Source organism: Carcharodon carcharias, chromosome 8 (genome assembly GCF_017639515.1).
Source record: "Carcharodon carcharias isolate sCarCar2 chromosome 8, sCarCar2.pri, whole genome shotgun sequence".
Classification (NCBI taxonomy): Eukaryota; Metazoa; Chordata; class Chondrichthyes; order Lamniformes; family Lamnidae; genus Carcharodon; species Carcharodon carcharias.
This window is the reverse complement of record NC_054474.1, coordinates 112,885,492-112,912,333: the sequence shown is the minus strand read 5'-3', so window position 1 is coordinate 112,912,333 and position 26,842 is coordinate 112,885,492. Positions and strand designations below refer to the sequence as shown.

The 26,842-nt window shown below is 42.8% G+C and overlaps 1 protein-coding gene across 1 annotated transcript in view; it reads right to left on the bottom strand.

Moving 5' to 3' along the window:
* The window catches only part of exd3 (exonuclease 3'-5' domain containing 3), a 381,414-nt gene that overhangs the window by 17,021 nt on the left and 337,551 nt on the right, over positions 1-26,842 (bottom strand). Inside the window, exons 12-14 of the mRNA XM_041194159.1 lie at positions 17,337-17,487; positions 14,762-14,975; positions 14,145-14,254 (exon numbers count right to left, since the gene is read on the bottom strand). Of these exons, the coding sequence (XP_041050093.1) occupies positions 14,145-14,254; positions 14,762-14,975; positions 17,337-17,487 (475 nt within the window). The remainder of the gene's footprint in view (positions 1-14,144; positions 14,255-14,761; positions 14,976-17,336; positions 17,488-26,842) is intronic.

The following is a 26,842-nucleotide window of genomic DNA, read 5'->3' as shown; positions in this document are numbered from 1 at the left end:
CTGTCTCGTTTTCTTAAAAAAAGCAGAACCAAGGTTCAGTTGTCACAAGATACCAGCCAGAATCCTCTATCCCACTGTAACTTTACTGTGTAAATGCACAGTAAGGCCAATCTCCATTCAAAAGCCTAATTTATTTTCACACTTGATGGGTCCGAACAATAAAATAAACATTTTGTGGGTTTTTTGAAGAAGGCTGTGATGATGGTCTGACAACACTGAGGCATTGAAGGGGGGTCAGGCTGGGTATTGTGAGCATATATGCTGTAAACTCACTGTCTTCCAACAGGCAGTATTGTTAGAATCGTATCTCACAAGACTGAAGTTTTCCTTTACAAAATGGAAGGACCTGGCATTTGAATGCTAACCTGGGATTTTTTTTAAGTGAAGGTCATAAATTCACTTTGGAACTATGAACAAGCAGTTCTCTTCACCTGGCCTTTCTGGTAGTTGAGGAGTTGTTTGTTTGAACTGCAAAGCACTTAATGAAAAGCTAGGAGACAAAAAAGTACAGTCACATGGGAGAGAGGGAAAAATGTTGTGAACCTGCTTGTTTTGAAGGCAGTTTTGTTGGAGAAAATGCTAAGGAAAGAAGGCTACCTTGACTGGCTCACTCTCTCTCTCTACCTTGCCTAAAATTGCATATGGCTATCAATCTGTAGCCAGAGAACCCTCATCTGAGTGTAACCAGCCTGTATTTTGACCTGCAAAGTTAAGACCAGTGGTGAGAATGTCCAGGTCTTCACACAAGAGAACTCCAGGTCGACAGTGTTGAGACCCTGCGGACTTTATCCTTTGTTTCATAATGCCCATCCTCCAAAGACCCTCTCTGCAGCGAGGTTCTAGGAAGACTTCTTTAGGAAAAGATAGATAGTTATACTTCCCGGTTACAATTGTAAGTTAACCAGAAGCCTGGTCAGAGTCTCTTTTCTTCTCGGTACTACAGGTATAGGTACACAATTGGCCTTTTTGGTAAGAAAATTAAACATATAAATTAATGGTAAAGCCTGCGGAGTAGTGGGGCTTGACAATTCATTCACTCCTCTCATCCTGGTCGTAACAGTATGAAGATGCAAAATATTGTTACACATGAGAACTGCTTGTTAGCTCATCCAAATTCATCCATGTTAGTTAATCTGTTATTTGATGGTGCTGTTTAGGAAGGAATGTTGGCTTAGACAAGGGAATGTATAAGACTAAAAAAGACCATCAATATCCAGCCAGACTCGTTGTCTCGGAATGATCATCCCCTTCCCCCTTATGCATCTTTGAACAATATTATGTGATCTTTTACCTCCACCCAGAAGAACAGGTAGGACCTTGATTTAATATCTTATCTGCAAAATGGCACACAAAGTGCTTACACTCACAAAGAAAATGTACTTTTACTTATGGACCAGCTAAAGGAAAGGAATGTGAACAGATATACTTATGCAGCTGCCCAATGGCCAGAAATAAAAGGGAGCTTTTCTTTAAAAGCTACTCACTTGGAAAGTAAAAAGATAAAAGCCAAAACCTTCTTTATACGAAAACCTGCCTTGTATTGAAGTGTCTACCCAGATTGAATGCTAAAACCTGGGTTCAAAACATAACTTCCTGACGTAGGCAAATGTCACTATATATATATAATATATATATATATATATATATATATGTGTGTGTGTGTATATACATATAAGGCATAGTATTAATCAGGAGATTAGGGAAGCAAGTAGCATGGGTAACAGTATTCAAGGGGGACTTCAATCTGCACATAGACTGAGTAAATCTAATGAGCACTAATACTGTGGAGGACAAGTTTCTGGAGCATGTTAGGGATAGTTTTCTAGAGCAGTGTGTTGAGGAACCAGCTAGAGAGCAGTTTATTTTAGATCTAGTATTATGTAACGAGAAAGGGCCAATCAATAATCTTGTTGTGAAAGAAACTTTAGAGGTGATAGAATTTTACATTATGTTTGAAAGTGAGATTGTTCAATCTAAAGCCAGGGTGTTAAGTTTGAACAAAGGAAATTATGAAGGTATGAGGGGTAAATTGGCGAGGTGGGTTGGGAAAATACATTAAAAAGGTATGATGATACACAGGCAATGGAAAGTCTTTAAGAATTAACATAGTTAACAGCAATAACAAGGCACAAAAAGCCAAAAAGAAAAGCCAGTCAATGTGGCTAACAAAGGAAATTAAAGATAGTATAAAATTAAAAGAAAAGTTACCAGATATAGTAGCAAACCTGAGGATTGGGAGGATTTCAGAATATAGCAAAGGAGGACCAAGAAACTGATAAAGAAAGGGAGAATAGAATATGAATGTAAACTAGCAAAAAAACATGAAACAGGCTGTAAAAGCTTCTATAAGTATGTAAAAAGGAAACATTTAGCTAAGACAAATGTGGGTCCATGTGGGCAGTCAGGAGAATTTATAATAGGGAATAGAGAAATGGCAGAGAGGCTAAATGATTACTTTGTGTCTGTCTTCACTGAGGAAGATACAAGAAATCTCCCAGAATTAGAGATCCAAGGGACTAGGGAGAATGAGGAACTGAAGGAAATAAATATTAGTAAGAAAGTTGCACTGGAGAAATTAATAAATCTCTGGGACCTGATATTCTACATCCCAGAGTGCTGAAAGAGGTAGCTATGGAGTTGGTGGATGCATTGGTGATTATCTTCCAAAATTCTACAGATTCTAGAATGGTTCCTGAAGATTGGAAGGTAGCAAATGTCACCCCACTATTTAAGAAGGGAGGGAGAGAGAAACAGGGAACTATAGGCCTGTTGGCCTCATATCAGTAGTTGGGAAAATGCTAGAATCTATTAAAAAGGATGCGATTAATGGACACCGAGAAAAAATGATCTGATTGGGCATAGTCAACATGGATTTATGAATGGGAAATCATGTTTGATGAACCTGCTGGAGTTTTTTGAGGATGTTACTAACAGAATTGATAAAGGAGAGTTGGTGGACTTGGATTTACAGAAGGCTTTTGACAAAGTCCCCCAGAGGAGGTTGGCCAGCAAAATTAAGGCACATGGATAGGAGCTAATATACTAGCATGGATTAAGGATTGGTTAACAGGCAGAAAACAGACAGTAGGAATAAATGGGTCATTCTCGCATTGGCAGGATGTGACTAGTGGGGTATCACAAGGATCAGTGCTTGGGTCCCAGCTATTCACAACATATATCAATGACTTGGATGTGGGGACCAAATGTAATATTTCCAAGTTCGCGGGTGACACAAAGCTAAATGGGAATGTGTGTTATGAGGAAGATGTAAAGTGGCTTCAAGGGAGTTGGACAGGCTTAGTGGGCTGAATTTTTCCGTTGGCAAGAAGCAGGCGAGAACCGCTCGCCAACACGAAAATGACACGGGATGACGTCGGGGGCAATCACTGATGTCATCCTGTCCCATTTAAATCTTCAGGAAGGTGGGGGCACAGCATGATCAGTTGTCCACCTGCCGACCTGGCACTGGCCAATTGAAGCCATTGACAGGATAATTAAAACAATTAAAGGACCTGCCCATCCAACCTTAAGGTTGGCGGGCAGGCCAGGAGCCCCAGCGGGCTTCTGAAAAAAAATAAAACCTCATCCACCGGCGGGATGGGGTTTCATGTCACTTTTTAAAAAGTTTGTTAAAGTTTTTGTGCAATTTATTAACATGTCCCATCTCGTGTGACATTGTCACATGAGGGGGACATGTTAATGATTATTTTATTTTTCTATTTTTAAAGTTTGAAAACCTTTCAGCGATCTCCCTGAGGCAGCACTTTGCCTCAGGGAGATGTGCGCTCTTTCATGCGCATGCACGAAAAGGCGCACTCTCGCATTTGGGGAATCCCCCCCCCCCCGCCCGCACAGGAAGCATATAGCTTAAAATGGCAGCGGGGCCCGCTTCTCCGGGGGGGATCTGCTCCCCGCCTGCCAGAGATTGGGTCGGACCCGCCCACCCAACAGGCAAAAAATTCAGCCCAGTGAGTGGGCAAGAACATGGCAGATGGAATTTAATGTGAAAAAATGTGAAGTTATCCACTTTGGTAGGAGGAACGGATGTGCAGAGTATTTCTTAAATGGTAAGAGATTAGAAAGTGTAGATATACAAAGAGACCTGTGTGTCCTCATCAACAAGTCACTGAAGGCTAGCATGCAGGTGCAGCACGCAATTAGGAAGGCTAATGCAATGTTAGCCTTTATCGCAAGAGGATTTGAGTACAGGAGTAGTGAAGTCTTGCTTCAATTGTATAAACATTGGTTAGATCACACCTGGAGTACTGTGTGCAGTTTTGGTCCCCTTACCTTAGGAAGGATATTGTTGCCATAGAGAGAGTGCAACGAAGGTTCACCAGACTTGTTCCCAGGATGGCAGGACAGTCCTATGAAGAGAGATTGGGGAAACGGGGCCTGTATTCTCTAGAGTTTCGAAGAATGAGAGGTGATCTCATTGAAACCTACAAAATACTTAAAGGAATTGACAGGGTAGATGCAGGTAAGATGTTTCCCCTGGCTGGGGAGTCTAGAACCAGGGGACACAATTTCAAAGTAAGGAGGAAGCCACTTAGGACCGAGATGAGGAGAAAGTTATTTACTTGGAGGGTTGTGATTTTTGGAATTCTCTACCCCAGAGGACTGTGAAAGCTCAGTCATTGAGTATGTTTAAAGCAGGGATTGACAGATTCCTAAATATCAATGACGTAAATGGACGTTGGGATAGGGTGGGGAAAAAAGCATTCAAGTGGATGATCAGCCATAATCGTACTGAATGGCAAAGCAGGCTCAATGGGCTGAATGGCCTACTCCTGCTTCGATGTTACATAACCCTACAAGCATTAAACCATGCTAGAAATTAAGCTGGAATGTTTTTAAGGCCATGCTGCTGTGGTTCCTCAGCTGACATCTACAATATAGGCAACTGCATTTGGTCTCTCCAAAGTAGAGGAAAATGCAGACTGGGTGACCGCTTTGCAGAACACCTTCGGTCTGTTCGCAAGCATGACCCAGATCTCCCTGTCGCTTGCCATTTCAACACTCCACCCTCTCTCATGCCCACATGTCTGTCCTTGACCTCCTGCATTGCTCCAGTGAAGCTCAACGCAAACTGGAGGAACAGCACCTCATCTTCCGACTAGGTACTTTATAGCCTTCCAGACTGAATATTGAGTTCAAAAATTCGAGATCATGAACTATCTCCTCCATCCCCACCCCCTTTCCGATCCCCTGCTTTTTTTTCCAATAATTTATATAGATTTTTCTTTTCCCACTTATTTCCATTATTTTAAAATGTATTTCCATCCATTGTTTTATCTCTACCTTTTAGCCCATTTCGATTCCTTCACCCCACCCCCACTAGGGCTATCTGTACCTTGTTTGTCCTGCTTTCTACCCTTAATTAGCACATTCCTTAGATAATATCACCACCTTCAACACCTCTTTGTCCTTTTGTCTATGACATCATCTTGCCATCTCCACCTATCACTGGCCCTCTATCCAGCTCTACTTGTCCCACCCCCCCCTTATACCAGCTTATATTTCCCCTCTCTTCTACTTTTACTTAGTTCTGTTGAAGAGTCATACAGACTCGAAACGTTAACTGTGTTCCTCTCCGCAGATGCTGCCAGACCTGCTGAGTTTTTCCAGGTATTTTTATTTTTATTTTGGATTTCCAGCATCTGTAGTTTTTTGCTTTTATTTTTGCTCACTCCACCAATTTGTCTATGTCCTTTTGAAGTTCTATACTGTCCTCCTCGCAGTTTACAAAACTCCCAAGCTTCGTGTCATCCTTTGAAATTGTCCACTGCACACCAAGATCTAGATCATTAATATATATCAGGAAAAGCAAGGGTCCCAATACCGCTGGGGAACTCCACGACAAATCTTCCTCCAGCCCGAAAAGCATTCACTGACCATTACTCTCCGCTTTCTATTCTTCAGCCAATTTTGTATCCACGTTGCTACTCTCCCTTTTATTCCATGAGCAATAACTTTTCTCAAGTCTGTTGTGTAGCACTGTATCAAATGCTTTTTAAAAGTCCACGTATGCCACATCGTTTTTTGCGGCCTTCTGGAGTCCATGGAGCACGCATATGTAGGATGATATAGGCTGCAATCCCTTTATAGATTCTTGAAAAATCTTTTGCCGTTGTTTTGTTTGCACTTCAGTCCCATGCTCCTGATCTATGGGGGCTAGGAGGGAACAGGGCCTCCTCGTGAACCTGCTCCTGGGCCTGGCCAAGTTGGCATTCAACAGCTCCAGGCAGCGGGTGATCGAGGGGGTCACCCGACCCAAATGTATGCGCCTCTTTTGTAGCCGGGTGTCCCTGGAGATGGAGTGTGTGGTGTCGGCTGGCACCATTGGGACCTCCTTTGCTCGGTGGGTGCCATGGGGACTGGGGTGCTTTATTGACTCTTTTGATCACATTTTGGTTTAATGTTTGTAAATTTCCTTTAAATTGTCTTTTGTTTTTGCAGTTTCCCTTTAAGGGTCTGCCTTCTACTTGTCCCTGATTTTGATAATTTAGTTTATTTGTTTGTAACCTGAAAGAGTTACAGCACATCAACAGCATTACCCTCATTGACCATTTTTGTTACCTTTTCAAAAAACTCCAGCAAGTTTGTTAAACACAATTTCCCTTTTAGAAATCCATGCTGGCTCTTCTTTATCAACCAATATTCTTCCACGTCATTACTAATTCCATCCCAAATAATTGTTTCTAGAATTTTGCCCACTACTAAAGTTAAACTGACCGGTCTGTAATTGCTGGGCTTATTCTTACAACCTTTTTTGAACAAGGGTGTAATGTTTGCAATTCTCCAGTCCTCTGGCACCTCCCCTGAGTCTAGGGAAGACTGAAAAATTATGGCCAGTGCCCCTGCAATTTCCGCTCTCACTTCCTTCAATATCATTGGATGCATCTCATCTGGTCCCGGTGTCTAGTCAACTTTAAGTACCTACAGTCTTTTCAAAACTTCCTACTTATTAATGTTGAGCCCTTCCAGTGTAAGAGTTTCCTCATCTGTCACAAAACAAAAACAGAATTACCTGGAAAAACTCAGCAGGTCTGGCAGCATCGGCGGAGAAGAAAAGAGTTGACGTTTCGAGTCCTCATGACCCTTCGACCGAAGTTTTTCCAGGTAATTCTGTTTTTCTTTTGGATTTCCAGCATCCACAGTTTTTTTGTTTTTATCTCATCTGTCACCCTGGCCTGGGTTGTACCTACTTCCTTGGTAAAGACTGATGCAAAGTATTCATTTAATACCTCAGCCATGGCCCCTTCGTCCATGTGTAAATTCTCTTTTAGGCTCCTAATCAGCCCTACTCCTCCAATTACCACCCTTTTACTATTTATATGCCTATAGAAGACTTTGGAATTCCCCTTTATGTTGGCTGCCAGTCTTTTCTCAATCCCTCTTCTCTTCTCTAATATGCTTTCTCACCTCGCCTCTGAATCGTCTGTATTCCTTTTGTTTCTCAATTGTATTTTCGACTTGACACCTGTCATAAGCAAATTTTTTCTTCTTTATCTTAATTTCAATCTCCTTTGACATCCAGGGAGCTTTGGATTTGTTTGCCCTACTCTTCCCTTTCGATGGAATATACCTTGACTGTGCTCTAATTCATTTTTGAGGGTAACCTAGTTTTTCGGCTAGTTTTTCCTGCCAACTTTTCATTCCAGTCTATCTGGCCCAGCTCCGATCTTGCCCCATCGAAGTTGGCTCTCATCCAGTTAATTATTCTCACTCTGGATTGCCTATCATCCTTTTCTATCATCATCCTAAAACGTACAATACAATGATCATTGTCCCCAAAATGTTCCCCCACTGACACTTAATCTACTTGGCTCGCCTCATTTCCAGGAACCAGGTCCAACAATGCATCTCTTCTAACCTGTCTCTCTCTGAACTTACTGCACTCCGTTCTCTCAGGTCCAACCCCAACATTGTCATCAAACCCGCTGACAAGGGTGGTGTTGTTGTTGTCTGGCGCACTGACCTCTACCTTGCAGAGGCTGAGCGTCAGCTCGCAGACACTTCTTCCTACCTCCCCCTGGACCATGACCCCACCACTGAACATCAAGCCATTGTTTCCAGGACTGTCACTGACTTCATCTCCTCTGGAGATCTTCCTCCCACAGCTTCCAACCTGATAGTCACCCAACCTCCTACCCAAAATCCACAAACAGAACTGTCCTGGTAGACCGATCGTGTCAGCTTGCTCCTGCCCCACGGAACTCATTTCTCGTTATCTTGACTCCCTTCTCTCTCCCCTTGTCCAGTCCCTTCCCACCTACAACCGTGATTCCTCTGACACCTTACGCCACATCAACAATTTCCAGTTCCCTGGCCCCAACTGCTTCCTCTTCACCATGGACGTCTAATCCCTCTACACTTCCATCCCCCACCAGGATGGTCTGAGGGCCCTTAGCTTCTTCCTTGAACAGAGGCCCGAACAATCCCCATCCACCACTACTCTCCTCTGTCTGGCTGAACTTGTTCTCACACTGAACAATTTCTCCTTCAACTCCTCTCAATTCCTCCAAATAAAAGGTGTGGCTATGGGTACCCGCTTGGGCCCCAGCTATGCCTGTCTCTTTATGGGGTATGTGGAACATTCCTTGTTCCAGTCCTACTCCAGCCCCCTTCCACAAATCTTTCTCCGGTACATCGATGATTACTTCGGTGCTGCTTCATGCTCTCGTCGGGACTTGGAAAAACTTATTAATTTTGCTTCCAATCTCCACCCCTCCATCATTTTCACATGGTCCATCTCTGACACTTCCCTTCCCTTCCTTGACCTCTCTGTCTCAATCTCGGTGATAGACTGTCCACCAATATCCATTACAAGCCTACCGACTCCCACAGCTACCTCGACTACAGCTCCTCACACCCCGCTTCCTGTAAGGACTCCATTCCATTCTCTCAGTTCCTTCGCCTCCGTCGCATCTGTTCTGATGATGTTACCTTCAAAAACAGTTCCTCTGACATGTCCTCCTTCTTCCTTAACCGAGGTTTTCCACCCACGTTAGTTGACAGAGCCCTCAACCGTGTCCGGCCCATCTCCCGCGCATCCGCCCTCACGCCTTCTCCTCCCTCCCAGAAACATGATAGGGACCCCTTGTCCTCACTTACCACCCCACCAGCCTCCACATTCAAAGGATTATCCTCCGACATTTCCGCCAACTCCAGCATGATGCCACCACCAAACACATCTTCTCTTCACCTCCCCTGGCGGCATTCCGTAGGGATCGTTCCCTCCGGGACACCCTGGTCCACTCCTCCATCACTCCCTACTCCTCAACCCCCACCTATGGCACCTCCCCATGCCCACGCAAAAGATGCAATAGCTGCCCCTTCACTTCCTCTCTCCTCACCGTCCAAGGGCCCAAACACTACTTTCAAGTGAAGCAGCATTTCACTTGCATTTCCCCCAGCTTAGTCTACTTCATTCGTTGCTCCCAGTGCAGTCTCCTCTATGTTGGAGAGACCAAACGTAAACTGCGGTCTGTCCGCAAGAATGACCCAAACCTCCCTGCCGCTTGCCATTTTAACACTCCACCCTGCTCTCTTGCCCACATGTCTGTCCTTGGCTTGCTGCATTGCTCCAGTGAAGCCCAATGCAAACTGGAGGAACAGCACCTCATCTTCCGACCAGGCACTTTACAGCCTTCCGGATTGAATATTGAATTCAACAACTTTAGATCTTGAACTCCCTCCTCCATCCCCACCCCCTTTCTGTTTCTTCCCCCTTCCTTTTGATTTTTCCAATAATTTATATAGATTTTTCTTTTCCCACCTATTTCCATTATTTTTAAATCTTGTATACCAGGCTAGTCTTTCCACCCCACCCCCACTAGATCTGTACCTTGAATGCCCTACCATACATTCTTAATTAGCACATTCGTTTAGATAATATCACCAACTTCAACACCTCTGTGTTCTTTTGTTCTTTTGTCTGTGACATCTTTTGATTATCTGCTCCTATCACTGCTTGCTTGTCCCTACAACCACACCACCCCCCTCCACTTCTCTCCACACCCCCCACGCTACCCCCCCCCCCCGCCAACCTTAAACCAGCTTATATTTCATCCCTCTCCTTGGATTCACCCAGTTCTGCTGAAGGGTCATGAGGACTCGAAACGTCAACTCTTTTCTTCTCCGCCGATGCTGCCAGACCTGCTGAGTTTTTCCAGGTTTTTCTGTTTTTGTTTTGGATTTCCAGCATCCGCAGTTTTTAGTTTTTTGTTTTCATCTCTTCTTGTTGGATTGGACCCATACTGCTGTAGAAAATTTTTCTGAACACAATCTAGGAACTTTTGCCCCTCTCCACTCGTTACACCACCATTGTCCCAGTCTACATTTGGGTAATTAAAATCTCCCACACACTATAATGCTTGCATCGCTCTGCAATTTCCCTACAGATTTGTTCTCCTACGTCCTTCTCACTAGTTGGCGGTCTATAGACTACACTGAGCAATATAATTGCACCCTTTCATTGCTTAGCTATAGCCAAACTGGTTTTGTCCTTGAACCCTCTGGGACATCCTCTTTCTCCAGCACTGCAATGCTCTCCTTAACCAATACCACCACCCCTCCTCCTTTCCTATCTTTTCTGAACACCTTGTACCCAGGAATATTTAACAACCAGCTCTGCCCTTCCTTGAGCCAGGTCTCTGTTATCGCCACAACATCATATTTCCACATGGCAATCTGTGCCTGTAATACCCCAATCTTATTTACTATACTCGGTACATTTATATACATACATACATAGTAATCCTGACTTAGATTTTATTACTTTCTCCCTCACCCTGACTTCATCTATTAACTTACTATTCTCCGCCTGAGCTCTGAAACCCAGAGCACAAGTTTCTGCAGCTGGCAGCACTTCCTGCACATGTGGTCGTCTAGGACACCGGTAGCGTCCAAGACTTTGCACATATTACAGGACGTGCATTCCACTTGACTGAGCTGCCCTGCCATGTCTTAACTCTACTTCCCTTACGTTAACTTTATTCTACTTTGGATTATTTATATCACTTTATTATATTGGCCATAAATTTCCTTTATTCCTGGCGCTTCTCAGATAAATCCAAGTATAACTACTTGTTTAAAAATATTACACTTTTCTAATTTACTCAGCGCTATCTGTCCCTCCCAGTTTTTTGTGCACCCTGGTATTCCTTTCTAATATTTTCTCTTGGCTCCCACACCCCTGCTGAGTTAATTTAAAGCCCTCGCAACAGCACTAGCAAAATGCTCCGCAAGGAAATCAGTTCCAGTTCTGTTCAGGTGCAACTGTCTGGCTTGTATAGGTGCCATCTCCTCCAAAGCCAGTCCCAGTGTCCCAGGAATCGAAAGCCCTCCCTCCTGCACCATTCTTCCAGCCACGCATTCATCTGCCTTATCCTCCTATTTCTGTACTCACTGGCATGTGGCACTGGGAGTAGTCCGAAGATTACTACATTAGAAGTTCTGCTTGCTAATTTTCTACCTAGCTCCCTAAATTCTGATTACAGGATCACATCCCCCTTCCTATCTAAGTCATTGGTCCCAATGTGGACCATGACTTCTGGCTGTCCACCCTCCCCCAGAAGAGTGCCCTGCAGCCGCTCTGTGACATCCTTGGCCCTGGCACCAGGGAGGCAACATACCTGGAGTCACGTACAACATCCTGGAGTCACAACTACAGCCACAGAAATACCTGTCTACTCCCCTAACCAATGAATCCCCTATCACTATTGCTCTTCCTTTCTTCTTCGTCTCCACCTGTGCAGCCAAGCCGCTCGTGGAGCCACAAAACTGGCTCTGACTGCACTCCTCTGAAGAGACAATTTCCAAATCGGAAAACCAATTTGTGAACGGGATCCTAGGGGACTCCTGCACTACCTGCCTTCTTCTCTATTCCCTCTCTGTCTCTAGGCCCTTAAGCTGTGGTGTGACCACCTCTCTGAACATGCTATCCACGAGGCTCTCAGCCTCACGGATGCACCACAGTGAATCAGCCGCCGCCTGAGCTCTGAAACCCGGAGCACAAGTTTCTGCAGCTGGCAACACTTCCTGCACATGTGGTCGTCTAGGACACCGGTAGCGTCCATGACTTCGCACATATTACAGGACACGCATTCCACGTGACTGAGCTGCCCTGCCATGTCTTAACTCTACTTCCCTTACGTTAACTTTATTCTACTTCGGATTATTTATATTACTTTATTATATTGGCCATAAATTTCCTTTATTCCTGGTGCTTCTCAGATAAATACAAGTATAACTACTTGTTTAAAAATATTACACTTTTCTAATTTACTCACCAGGTCCTACTTACCAAGACTGCTACTTTTCTTTCTGAGGTAAGGTAGAAAAGGAAAGGAGTACCTGCTCACCTCATAGGATCGTTTACATCCACCTGAGAGAGCAGACAGCGCCTCAGATTAACGAAATACTGCCTCCTAATGGTGCAGTGCCCCCTCAATACTGCACTGGAGTGTCAGCCCAGATTATCTGCTCAAGTATCTGATGTGGGCCATGAACTCATGTGTCCATTCTTCACGTGAGCTTAGGCTTTGAAAGACAATGGGGTGCGTTACCAAAGCTCAATCCCCTCCCCATCAATGTTCCCACGCACCCACTTTCCAGAAAGAGTTAGGAACCCTGACCATGAAATGCTGTGGTCAAATGCCAGCCCTGGGCTGAAACCAACCATCAATGCAGGATTTGCTGTGCATGCCTCAGTCCTTTAAATACCGTGTAGTTATGCAACAAGCCCAAGGTTCCCAGTCTGACCTGGAATGTCAATGACATAAGGCTGGATTTTTACTACCAAAGCAAGTAGCTCAAGGGGGCAATTTCCCAACTCAGCAAACCCACCTCACTATAAAGGGCCCCATCACACTTATTTTTCGCTTTGGGAGGACAAGGGTACGATTGAATCAGGCCTGCAAACGTTAGAGGCAGTTCAGAGGTGGGCAAGTGCCAAGCTGAGCTAGTTAGAAAGCCTGCGCTCTGTTCTCTGAGACTTCAGCCCAGTTTAATAATAGGCTATTAGGCCCTCTAGCCCTCACCCATCCCCATGCTACCTCATACCTTCAATTCCACATCATACCACAGATGCCAACTCCATGCCACTTCATACTCCCCAGTGGGACTTCCATAGTGATTCATGCAGTATGCGCCATGGTCAGACCTCAGGGGCCATTTGGAGATGAAAAATAAACATCTAACAATCTAATAGAGTTCTCACTCATACACAATTGATTCTGAGAAAAAAAACTCTCATTCATTAAACCCATTCAAAGATTTTAAATCCCCTCAAGTGGGGAATCTGCTATAAAGACGAGTAAACTTTTATTCACAAACTACATCAGAGACAGCTAATCCTTTAGTAGCCTCTTAAAACTGTCAAACAAAATGCGAACTTAGCCCCTGCCCGGCTAAGTGCTTTTGGAATGCAACCAAGCATTCTTAATGGGCTCAGCTGTAATAACAGCCCTTGGGAAAGGTTAACAATGAAGTCCACTGAAACTTGTGGAATAAATGCCTAATGGTTTTTTCTAAGCTACACCAGATGGCCTATCGACCAATGCATTACAGCAATGTGTTCTTTTAACTCTAACTTACAGCTGCAGCCTTGATTTTTTTTGTTTTTAAAGGGCTAAGGATTTAAATAACTTCAGATCATAACATTTAAACAGACCTTATCTGCCCATCAAGAGCATTTGTGTTTCCCACATGGTGGGTTAAGACTCTTGGAACAGCGTAAAAGGAGTCTGTTCAAACTCAGCGCTAAATTAAAATGGCCCAGATGAGTTTGGGTTTCCCACCTGTAAGATTTACCTCCTACCCCCTTTCCCCACCAGCAAAAGAGAATCTGCCAGAAATGAGGGTGGGACTTCCACATCCAGCCAACCACCATTTCTGAAGGCCTCTGGAATTGACCCAACTCCCTGAAAATCCAGCCCATAGTATCAGGCCAAATGGAAGGCAAGAATAGTGAGCAGACTGCTCTCAAGCTCCCAAGTATAGAACAACATGGCCATAATCAGGGGCAGCCAGATGTGTCTCAGCCAAGGGCCATGTGAGCTGTAGGGGCTAAAAGGAAGAATATGATCAAAATCAAACTAATCTAGACAAGAAGTCTGACCAGCAGACCATAAACAAACCTCTCTGTGCACATTTAAAAGATCCAAAACTCCTGCTGTGAACTGCACCACATTCTTTAACATGGGGTAGGCTGTAGATAGAGTCCGCAGATCCCCAGCTGTAGCATAACCTGTAAAAACAAACAGGTAGTCAAAACAAGATTACAAACCATTCCAAATCAACTGGCTAAGCCTCAACTAGAAAGGTGAGGTCTTTCTGAGCTGTCTGTCTGTAGCTGGTTCTGGAATGAAGGAGCATTGGGATTTGTGTCCCAGACCTGTTGTGTAAAGTGTCTGCTCTGGAACCACTCTGGGTTACGAGTTCAGCTCACTATCTGGAATCTGCACCTATCAAAAGGGCAGATAATAGGGCCAGACAAAGTGTCTGAGCAAGCCAAGTTCACTGGTGGTACTTCCTCTAAATACTACAATGGATTGGGGGGACACTCACAGCTACACACAGCAACATTACTCCAGCTGGGAGTGTAATGAAGCTGGACTCCAGAAAGGAACATAATGAAGACTACGGACAACTGAAATTCCAGCAGGGAGTGTAATAGGAACTGGATGCCAACCTGAGCCTCAGAGAATAAAATCATTGTACACATCCTCAGGCAGTATTTCTGTTTAATATTTACCTAGTTTAGTTATGGTTTGGTCAGTGAATAAAGTCTGAATGAAGTGGATAAGTTCAGCTTGCCGGCTCTGAGACTCTGACTCTTTTACAAGTTGAGGCAAGTCCAGGAGGTACACACAGTCTTTCATCGCAACTTGTATGACAGACACCCGTGTATTGGTCAGCACTCCAAACGTGGGCCTCCATTCCATGTCGATTCCTACAACATGACCAGCCTGCAACGGAGACACAGAATTCACTCGTGTCATAGCATCAATTACCCATGGGTGCAGGCAGCATTATTTATTCACAGGTACAAGCAGCATTATTCATTCATTGACTACAGGTTCTGTGTCGAGTTCAATGATCTCATTCAAGGCATTAACAGGTTGCTTTTATTGCCTTCAGTGTATCTGGGTTAGATGGAGGCAATAAAGTAGTATTTCCATTCCTGATCGTCAAATGGTGATTCCTATTTGACCCTGCTAGGCTGGGGTCTCTGGGTAATGACAGATTTTGGATTATTGGGATTCAATAACCCTTTGATTCCCTCTGTCTGAGATTTACTGGGATTCAGTAAGAGTTGGGGGCGGGAATAGAGAGGAGGTCAAAGAGAGTGTAACAGAGGTGGGGAAGAGAGTGAGTGGGATTGGGTAGATTCTGAGGGGCACGGGAGGAGGATGGGGAGAGGAGAAGTTAAGGGAAGCAGGGGGGTTGGTTGGGAGGGGTGTTGTGGACAGAGAAGAGGATAGATTATGGGGAGGAGAGCACACAGAAAAGAGGCAAGGGGATATTGTCCCGACTCACGGGTCAGCGCGCTATAATATCAAGCCCAACTGTTCCCTGAGCCGTGACAAATGTGAAAAGGTTTGATCAAACCACCAGAATGCCCCAATTCTATCTAACTGTTTAATTTAAGTTAAATTAGAGCACCAGATTTGTAAACTTAATAAGTAAATAATTGTTTTCTGAACAAATTGCCTTTAACTGGTGGGAAAAAAAAGAAATATGAACTGCTAATTTCGAACACTATCACTTAAACTCTACCCCCCAATGGGTTGATTTTGATCAATGTCTTCCAAATTCCTTTCAGTTCTTGTTGATGACACAAGGTGGTCTTCCAGCACTTTCAATATTTAGTTCACTGGTTGAGAACATGCTTTTCAATGTCTCTAACAGTGGGTTTCCCCTTTGCCTCTTGACGGGGGGTTTTCAGAGACAGCAGGTTATAAAGATATGCGGAGAGATTTCAGATGTTTTCTCTTTGCAGGCCAGGAGCTTTCTGCTACACTGCTACCACACAAAACCCTGGTCACCTGGTCAGGATCCAATTAAAATGCTGTTGTCAGGCAGCTCTCTTGGTCCAGGGCTCCTTCCAGCACCATCCTGTCTTTCATGACACACCCTGTTCCAGGACTGCAACATTGCATATATCTCTCATCCTGTTCCAGTGGACATGTCTTTCAAATTGTAGCTATTGCAATCCCAATCTGCAGTTCAACAGCAAATATATGCTCTTTACAACAGTCCAACAGAAATAAAAAGATATGTTCCTTGCAATATAAAAATAAAATCTGGATCTGGAAAAAATGTTTACATGAGATGTCTCTTCAAAAGGTTGATCCGAAACTCTACTAATTTTTGAACTTCTTCCAATGCACAGCATTATGGAGGGCAGTGGGGAGGGGGGGATAGGGTGGTCAATGGGACAGGGTCAGATAGTCGAGGGGGGCGGGGGTCGGGTGGTCAGTGGAGGAGGTCGGATTGTTGGGGAGCAGGAAAAAAAAATCAGAAGGGGGGTTGAAGGGAGTGGTTGGTGAGGTTACTCAGGGGGATGGGAGTGTGGTTGGGAGATCGGGAGGCAGTCGGGGATCCCTTGGTGGGGGAGGGTGATCGAGGAAGTGGTCAGGAAAGCAGTTGGAGGGTGTGGGGGGTGGTCGAGCGTCCCTTGTGAAGGTCGGGGGGAGGGGGTGGGGGGGGGTCAGTATTACAGTTACCCAGGCATTAGAAGTGGTTTTGATTCTTCTAACTTTTCCTGGTAACTATTCTTGTAAGACAGTTGGAACCATCCAAGGGCTGCGATTTAAATCAGTATCGGATGGTTCCCATTGCGGGGCAATTGCCCAAAGGAAGTTTAAACTTCCCGGGTAATTGCTGTGCAATCCCTTACATGGGGACTTCCGGGCAGGGTCCACCAGCACATCTTTGGGGTATCCCCAGATACAATGCCCCTGAGATTCGATGTTATGGGCTATGATGTTATATTTAGCAGCTTTGTCAAAAGTAATAGCATTTCAAACGTGGAATAGAATATTCATTCTGCTTCTGCAGGTTGAAGTAGGTGGACACACACAGAACCCATTGGATCCATCAATGACATCATAACTGAACTGTGATTTAGCACTACTGTTTTGTTCTATTGCTTGAGCACCATCACAATGTGGATGAGAGAGGACAGACTGTAGAGAAGAGTGAAAAAGGGAAGGGGGAGACAAGAGAGGGTCTGGCAGACACTGACACACTACCAGAACATCTCTAAGTCCTCCTCTGTTCCTTGCTACACCAAGTTGTTCATCATGGCATTTTGTGCTGCTGACCTGTAATACACGAGTTGCACAGCTCTTTAATTGATCCAGGTGGTCCAGGAAGTGAATACTCTCTGTTGGAATCGGTAGCTGATAGTAGAACTTCCTCTTGCTCTCTCTCTCTTCTAGATTCTCCTCTGCACAACTGCTCTTTAAACCTATCCTGTAACATTGAGCGGCTTCTTTTAAAACCTGGGACATAGACACCAGAACAACATAATCCAAAGCAAAATACTGCAGATGCTTGAAATCTGATATAAAAACAGGAAACCCTGGGAAAACTCAGCAGGTTTGGCAGCATCTGTGGAGAAAGAAATAGAGTTAATGTTTCGAGTCTGTACAACTCTTTCAAAAGAGTCTTACAGACTCAAAACACTAACTCTATTTCTCTCTCAACATAACAACATGACTGGCTCACACAAAGCATGTGCACAGAGGAAAATTACTCTTCAGTGTAACTCATTGCATACTTGTAGTGGAAGCAGGGTCCTTCCTTTACCCAAAAGAACACCGTTAGTTTTCGCATGTAGACTCTCCCTCACCACCACCTTTCTTGACTCATCCACTATTGCTAAATTATCAGACTGCTTATCCAACATCCAGTACTGGATGAGCAGAAATGCTGTCGTCTTGGGTCCTCGCTCCAAACTGCATTCCCTAGCTACCAACTCCAACCCTCTCCCTGGCAACTGTCGAGACTAAACCAGACCGTTCACAACCTTGGCGTCATATTTGAACCAGAGATGAGCTTCCGACCACATAGCCATGCCATTACTAAGCTCGGCTATTTCCATCTCAATAATATTTTTGCCCCTGCCTCGGCTTATGTGTTGCAGAAATCCTCATTTGTGTCTTTGTTACCTTTAGGCATGACCATTCCAATGCTGTCCATGCCAGCCTCCCCTAGTCTAACCTCTGTAAACTCAAAGTCATCTAATCTTTGATATCCATGTTCTTACTCGCACCAAGTCTCATTCACCTATCACCCCAGTGTTCGCTGAGCTTTGTCAATACTCCAGAAAACCATTTGATGGAGGATATAACCAGAGCTAATCTTTACATACTTCTATCTCACTGAACTAGTATTCCAGAGACCCAGGGTAATGCTCTGGGAACCCAGGTTTGAATCCTACCACGGCAGATGGTGAAAACTGAATTCAATAAAAATCTGAACACAAAAATCCACGAAACATTACTGATTGTCATTAAAACCCATCTGGTTCACTAACGTCTTTTAGGGAAGGAAATCTGCCCTCCTCATCTGGTCTGCCTACATGTGACTCCAGACCCTCGGCAATGTAGCTGATTCTTAAATGCCCTCTGAACAAGGGCAATTAGGGATGGGCAATAAATGCTGGCCTAGCCAATGACACCCACATCACATGAACGAATAAAAAAAATTACAAGCATGCACCTAGCCCAACAACCAGTCTATTTATAGGGGCACAAGTGAATTCCCAATTATTGCATACAATTAAACACAATTAATATACAATTAACAGATTTCCTTCTTTCTTTAAATAAAAATTAAAGTTTATATGTACAATCGAAATTTCAAAACAAATTGAATCAAAAACCTCCCTATTCGTAGAAGGCATTACACTGAGACACCTGGCCTCTACGATACCCCCCTATGAATTCTTGGTATATCCATTTCTTTTTATAAAAGAATCAGTCAGTTGATGATTTGCATCAACCTATTTATTTTTAGAGATTTCCGAGGAAGAGGAAGAGGAAGAGGAGATAGAACTACTACCACTACTCCTCCTCCTCCTCCTCAGCAGGTCTGGCAGCATCTGTGGAGAGCAGCACAGTTAACGTTTCGAGTCTGAATGACCCTTCAACAGAACTAAGTAAAAATAGAAAAGAGGTGAAATATAAGTTGGTTTAGGGGGCGGGGGTGGGTAGGAAAAGAGGAGCTGGATAGAGGGCCAGTGATAGGTGGAGATAACCAAAAGATGTCACAGACAAAAGGACAAAGAGATGTTGAAGGTGGTGATATTATCTAAAGGAATGTGCTAATTAAGGGTAGAAAGCAAGACCAGCAAGGTACAGATAACCCTAGTGGGGGTGGGGTGGGGGAATGGGATCGAAATGGGCTAAAAGGTAGAGATAAAACAACGGATGGAAATACACTTAAAAATAATGCAAGTAGGTGGGAAAAGAAAAATCTATATAAATTATTGGAAAAAACAAAAAGGAGGGGGAAAATCGGAAAAGGGGTGGGGATGGAGGAGAGAGTTCATGATCTACTTCCATTATTTTTAAGTGTTATCTCTACCTTTTAGCCGATTTCGATCCCTTCCCCCACCCCACCCCCACTAGGGCTATCTGTACCTTGCTCGTCCTGCTTTCCAACCTTAATTACCTCATTCCTTTAGATAATATCACCACCTTCAACATCTTTTTGTCCTTGTGTCTGTGACATCTTTTGGTTATCTCCACCTATCACTGGCCCTCTATCCAGCTCTTCTTGTCCCACCCCCCTTAAACCAACTTATATTTCACCTCTTTTCTATTTTTACTTAGTTCTGTTGAAGGGTCATTCGGACTCGAAACGTTAACTGTGCTCCTCTCCACAGATGCTGCCAGACCTGCTGAGTTTTCCCAGGTATTTTTGTTTTGGATTTCCTGCAAACGCAGTTTTTTGCTTTTATCCATCTGAACAGCCATCAGCAAGATTAGCATGTGAAGCTTCACTAAAAATGACTAGTTTCATGTTCTTTGGGTTACCTAAGGATGGGAATTTAAGTGTGCATTTCTGCAGATATAATTTTTTTTAATGCTTTATTTCCCTTAAAGCATTCTTAATTTTCGGGTGTTTCATCACAGTACTAAACTCTAACATATCAAAATGAGCGTCTAATCTTTTCTGAGTGCACAACCAGTTTAACTGATCAGTCAAGTTTTACAATTGCTGTGTCTCTTCTGTGGATTGTCACAAGGCTACGTCCCTTTAATTTTGAAAATATGATTTTCAAACCTTCAACTGATGAGGAGTTTATAATTTGAAATGAGACAGAACAAAGTACTTAAAAATGCAAGGCCACCTCCCAAGGTGAGGGTGAAAAACAAAACTCATCCTCAGGGGAGTGCAAAGAAGGAGACATTGCCTATAATTCTGAGACCAATCAAACCTCATCACTGTCCAAGGAAGAGACATTAAGATGCAAAGTGCTGGATATTGAAACAATGGCTGCCACAAACAGACCCACCCAAAATCCCTTGGAAATATACAATGGGTTGAAGTATAACAAGTCAGGCTGCATTCACTGCAAAGAGATTGCAAGAAAGACTTCAGCAGAAGAGACAGGCTGAAAGCTCTCTCTCTCTTTTAGAACAAGTGTATTAACCGGTTCAGAAGGCAACTTTACTAAAAATCTACCAGTGAACCGAGATCTTGTAATAGTTGCAACATCTACATCTGACCACATCCAAAACACCAGTTAATCCAAATCGGCCGCAACGTTTTAAAAAATCTATGCTTCAAGGACAATCAGAGGACACTCAACAGCATATTCTTTTATTTGGACTCTAAATTCCCTTATTTATGATACCACTGTGTACGGTGTCGCATTTTTATTATTTTTTCTCTCAGGTTTAGTGGTTAATAAATTTGCTCTTTCTTTAATTCAAGAAAACCTTGTTGGATTAGCTCCTTACTGCTCACAGCTTCAATAGTTGAACACATTTGAATTCGGAAAAGGCATGTTATTGTGAAAAAGAAACCCAACCTTTGTTGTGACCAACCAAGGAGGCTGAATAGAGGGAAGCCAGTTCACCCCTTTTCACCCGGTCATAACAGATGTATCAAATTTTCATGATGATTTAGTAAAATTAGCTGGGGTGGGTGTAACACTCTCTCACTAGAATTGTTCATTTCAAGTTTTACCAGGCCTACTTTCCTAATATCTTAAACAATATATTTAAAGGCCTCAATGGCCTGACACCCAATTGCAAACTTCATTCGAATCTTCTTCATAATATACTTATCAAATTCCACTATACCATCCCTTAAGCGATCATCAACATGCATCATGAAGGTGCTTAAAAATTTACCCTTATAACAATAATGCTTGTAGGATCTGCTTTCAGTGAAAAACAGCCTACTTCCAGCAAAACAGATTTCACTGAAAAATATCTATCCTAGAAGCATCATTCAGGCCACAGATGCATTTGTTTAGTTCCATAGTTTCCTTCTATAAGTACTGCCTCTTTGGGCAGTTCAGAAACATCTCTCTGAACAGTGGAAGCCCGCAGAAAGTGTATTTTCTGTTGATTGATCTACACTACCATGAATATGCAGCCAAATGAGCTAAAAGGATTTTCAACATTACTTTTCCCACCATGAGAGAGCTCAGTCTGACATCTGTTTCAGCCAATTGCTCTTCAAAAGCAGAAACAACTTCAGCCTTAAAAGTCCCATCTGCCAGGACTCTTTCAGTACAAATCCACCTATGTGACACAGATAGTTACCCCTTATTTGGAACCTCAGAATAAACTCCAAGCTCTCTAAAACTATCTAATTCCCTCTTCTTTGTTTCTCTTATTAATTTTTATCAGCCACCAAAACTTCATAATAATGAGGACTTCTGTTCAGACACTGTTCTCTGGCCTTTATTTCATTGTTTATGTATTCAAGTTATGGCCTCCACTTGCACTTTTTTTTAAGTCTGTTCGGAACTACTGCTGCTAGGTCTTCCTCTTGCACTTTGAGGGTCTTTCTCCGAGAAGTGATCATTTCCTGGTGCAAGAGTCACTTCCAGATCCACTATCATTATTTGCACTGCGTTTCTTACTCTCCAGTCTTTCACCCCATTCTGCCAGTCCATGGAGTTTGCTGCTTCAGGAATCATCCTGAAAATTCAATATTTAAACTTAGTAGCTTTTCCTGCATCTCCCATGTCCCTCTGTTCATTGGACCACTCTAGAATATGTGTCAGAGTATCCACACTGAGCAACTGGCCTGTGAATGTGATAGCTCTGTCCTGTGTGTCATGATTGCTCACATTACCACTGTAAAGCCCTTGATCCACAGGAACTTCATCACAAAACTAAGCCTTTGAAGTACAAAGTGCCTCTTTTACTTTGATCAGCTCCTCAGAGTGCGAGGTTTTGTGTATAATTCTGATTAATCATGAGGAATGAACTGTAACAGTTTGATTGCCATGTTTGATAAGTACAGTGTTATCATCATGGCCCAATACCTTACCAGGGCCTTTCAGTCCTTATGATCCTTTCTTTTATAATACACCAATATCCCAAATTAGAATCTTATCCAATGCCTTTGTGGTCTTGTACAATGTCTCAGAGCTCTCCAAATTTTCTCTAAGGCCTCAGCCTTATCTCATTGCATGCAAAGCATTCAAAAATGCAGAAAAAAATGGAGCTGACTGTAGTACCTTCTAGAGTAGGAGGGCAATTACAGAGCACAGAAGGCAGTTTGGGATTTTGCCCATAGACTAATTGATAGGAATTATATCTTCCAATCATCTGGAGTGTATATTTTGCATGAACCACCCATGCCAGCGTGATTGTCAACTTGCAGTCTGATTGATCAGCTAAAATTTTATACAGCACTTATTCCTTTCATAGAGTCTACTGCATACTTTCAGCTGTGGTATTCATGGCCATAATGTTAATCTTGTCACACCTCTCTAAATTCGTCATTGGCAAATTTAACTCCATTATCAGTCAGAAATTTTGTCTTAGTCCCAAGTCCAGCTCCAAGTCCAGTTTCTCCATGATTTTGTCTATAATTATCCAAAAGTCCTTATCAAGTATTATTGTACAAAGACTAAATCTAGTTGCCAGGTCTACAAAATGTAGAATGTAAATATTTTTGTCTTTGTCCATACCTTTAGATCCATGGCAACCACCATGTTTAAGTGGAAGGTTAATGGAAGGTTGACAACAGCTATGACAGTGTCTTCCTGTGTCCTGGTATGCTCTTCATTAACCCTTTAGCAGGTTTTTTAACTTTTGACACAGAGGGTAAGCAAATTGTCCGTGTAATTTAAAGACAATTTGCTTTTTTCTCGGATTCTGATCACCTGATGCAATTAATATTTGTCTAACACTCTGATGAGAAATATCAGGATTTGATAAGGAGAAACGATAATGTCCCATCTGGATAAACTGCAGATCCACTGACTTTCCAAAAATAATTGTCCTATCATGCTCCATGTCAAGTCTCATTTGTGCCATTTTCATAGAATTTACTCAATAGCATAGGTAGCTCGCCACAGATTACATCAATATCTATAAAATGGCTCATCACAGCTATTTTACATGAAATTACAACTCCCTTTAGTCACCTCAATGTGTTGTCATCACCAAACCTAAAGCGTGGCACTTTTGTATCGATCCTCACTGAGTGAATCAAGCTAACATTTTAACCATTTTGTTCCACATACACAGTCAAAGTGCAAGCACTACCTATGAGTAATACATTCATTACAGGACTATGACTCCTTGTGATCAGTATAACCTGTTTGGATTCATCATTATCTTCATGCTATTGCATGAAGTCTGAAGGAAATGCCTGTTTCCCCAGAAAACAAGTTATGGCATTGCCGTGAGATGGATTCCCATTAGTTAAATTCCCATTGGTTGAATAGTGAGTAAGGTTTGGACCTTCTATTAGAGTTTTTAGGTGAACTGTACAAGAAACATAATCTGTTACATGTCTATGAATTTTGATCAAAATTTGATCAATTTCAGAAAACAGATGGTCAGTCCATGGAAGAATAAACCATGGGCTTTAAGAAGTTATAATAAAAGACTGACCAAATTCAATTAGGGGATCCCTGGACCAGTACTAGTATTTACATGGCTAGATTTTGGCCAAGGGTTCTTGCATACTCTGAATATTTACATGTTCATTCCACCATTTTCCACAATGGCATCTAGGATTTTAATTTTCTATCTGAAAAAAATCTTTTGGGTCACAAACTGCATTTTTAGGCAAAAATCTTCTGGTACCGTGTTAATGCTCCAGAAAATCAGTTAGTGAAGGATAGAACTGGAACCAATCTTTACATACAGTTAGCAGCATTTATTTATATTGCTGAACATTACAAGCATACATCTTCTAACCCAACAACCACAGTCTCAGTTTGTGTCCATTCATCGGATCACAAGTGAATCTCCAGTTAATGCCCACAATCTGCATATAGTTAACATATAACTAACAATGAACGTTAGCCTCCAGTCGAGGAACAACTCGATTTTAAAATCCTCAACCTTGTTTTCCAATCACCCTTTGCGATATCTATAATCACCTCAAGCCCTAAGGCCCCTGGAGTTATCTGTGCTCATCTAACTCTGACCTCTTAAGCACTCCAACTTTTACCACTGGTAGCTGCGCTTTCAGCTGCCTAGGCCTTAAGCTCCAGAATTCCCTCTCTCAACCTTTCTAACTCTCTACCACTCTTTCTTCCTTTAAGACATTACTTAAAAGCTAGACTTTATCCAAGCTGTTAGCTATCTGCTCTAATATCATCTCACTTGATTTGGTGTCTAATGTCGCTTTATAATGGTCCTGTGAAGTTCCTTGGGCATCTTATGTTAAAGGCACTATATAGGAACAGATAGGAACATAGGAAATCGGAGCGGAAGTGGTCCACTTGGCCCCTTGAGCCTGCTCCACCATTCAATTAGATTATGGCTAATCTTTACCTCAGTGCGAGAAAATGGTATTATTCCCAGAAATCTTTAATATCTAGAAATCTATCGATCTCAGTATTAAATATGGCCTCCACAGTGCTCTGGGTCACAGAATTCCAATGATTCACTACCATCTGAAGAAATTCCTCCTCATCTCAGTCTTAAATGTCTAACCTCTTATTCTGAGACGATGTGCGCTGGCTCTAGACCTTCCCAAGCCGGGGGAAGCATCCTGTGCATCTACCTTGTCAAGCCTTGTAAGAATTGTGTATGCTTCAGTGAGATAACCTCTCATTCTTCTAAATTATAGGGAATATAGGCTCGGTCTCCTCAATCTCTCCTCATAGGACAATCCTGCCAATCCTAGAATCATTCTGGTGATCCTGCATTGCACTCCTTCATTGGCAAGCATATCCCTCTTTAGGTAAGGAGACCAAAACTGCACACAACACTCCAGGTGCGGTCTCAGCAAGGGTCTATACAATTGCAGCAAGACATCTTTACTCCTACACTTAGATCCTCTTGCAATAGAGGCCAACATACCATTTGCCTCCCTAATTGTTTACTGCACCTGCATGTTGGCTTTCAGTGACTTATAAGTAAGGACACCCAGGTACCTTTGGACATCAACATTTCCTAATGTCTCTGTTTACTCTGTTTCTCTCTCTACAGATGCTGCCAGGCCTGCATTTTCTGTTTTTATTGCAGATTCTCAGCGTCTGCAGTATTTTGCTTTTATCTTACTAATGACCCATTTAAGAAATACTCTGCATTTCTGTTTTTTCTACCAAAGTGGATAACTTCATATTTTTCCACATCATATTCCATCTGCCATGTTCTTGCCCACCCATTTAGCCTGTCTAAATCCCCTTGAAACCTCTTTGCATCTTCCTCAATATTCACGTTCCCACCTAGTTTTGTGTCATCAGCAAACTAAATAATAAGTTGTTGCTATTGTTCCTAATGTGAAAGCATCACAGCCATGAGGTAGTGGAGTGCATCAAGCAAAGGAGCGCATGTTACCATTTACCTAGTGTGTGTCATGTGTTCCTTGATGGTACACAAGGATGAAATTAAGTGACATTCAATACTTTTAAGCAGTTATAGTTCATTAGAACAGCAATAATTACAACTAAATTAAATTTTCATTGAATGCAAGACAGGAAATTCTTGGTAATTTTTGAGGAGTGCTAATGCTTGTTTTGTTTTGGGCTCCTATTGTCCTGTCAAAACCCCTGGGCAAATGAAGTTCTCGCTACACTGTGCCATCAAACATGCCCACAAGAGATAAAAGTACCAGCTAGATACAGGGAAAAGCTGTCCCTTGTGTCTCAAACAGATCTCTAGAAGAGTACTGGGATGAAATTCGCCCTATTCAATACTAGTTTCTGTGTTCTCTCTCTGATTCTTATTTTACTGGCAGTAAGTGGTAATTTGAAGGAATTCTGTGATATGGCTCTGAGACTAGGAGATTTGGAATACAATTCCATAACCATATTTGTTTAACACAGCATTCATTCATCCTATATAGTTGGTGTGGATTGAGGGCTGGGCCAACAGCAGATAATCCTTTTAACATAAGAAAAAGGAGCTGGAGTAGACCACACAGCTTGTCGAGCCTGCTCACTATCCAACATCATGAAGGATGGCATGCTTCAGTTATACAGGGCATGAGTGGGACCGCATCTTGAATAGTGTGTGCTGTTTTGGTTTCCTTGTTTAAGGGAGGATGTAAATGCATTGGAGGCAGTTCAGCGGAGCTTTATTAGGTTGATACCTGGAATGAGTGGGTTGTCTTATGAGGAAAGGTTGGACAGACTGGGCTTATTTCCACTGGAGTTTAGAAGAGT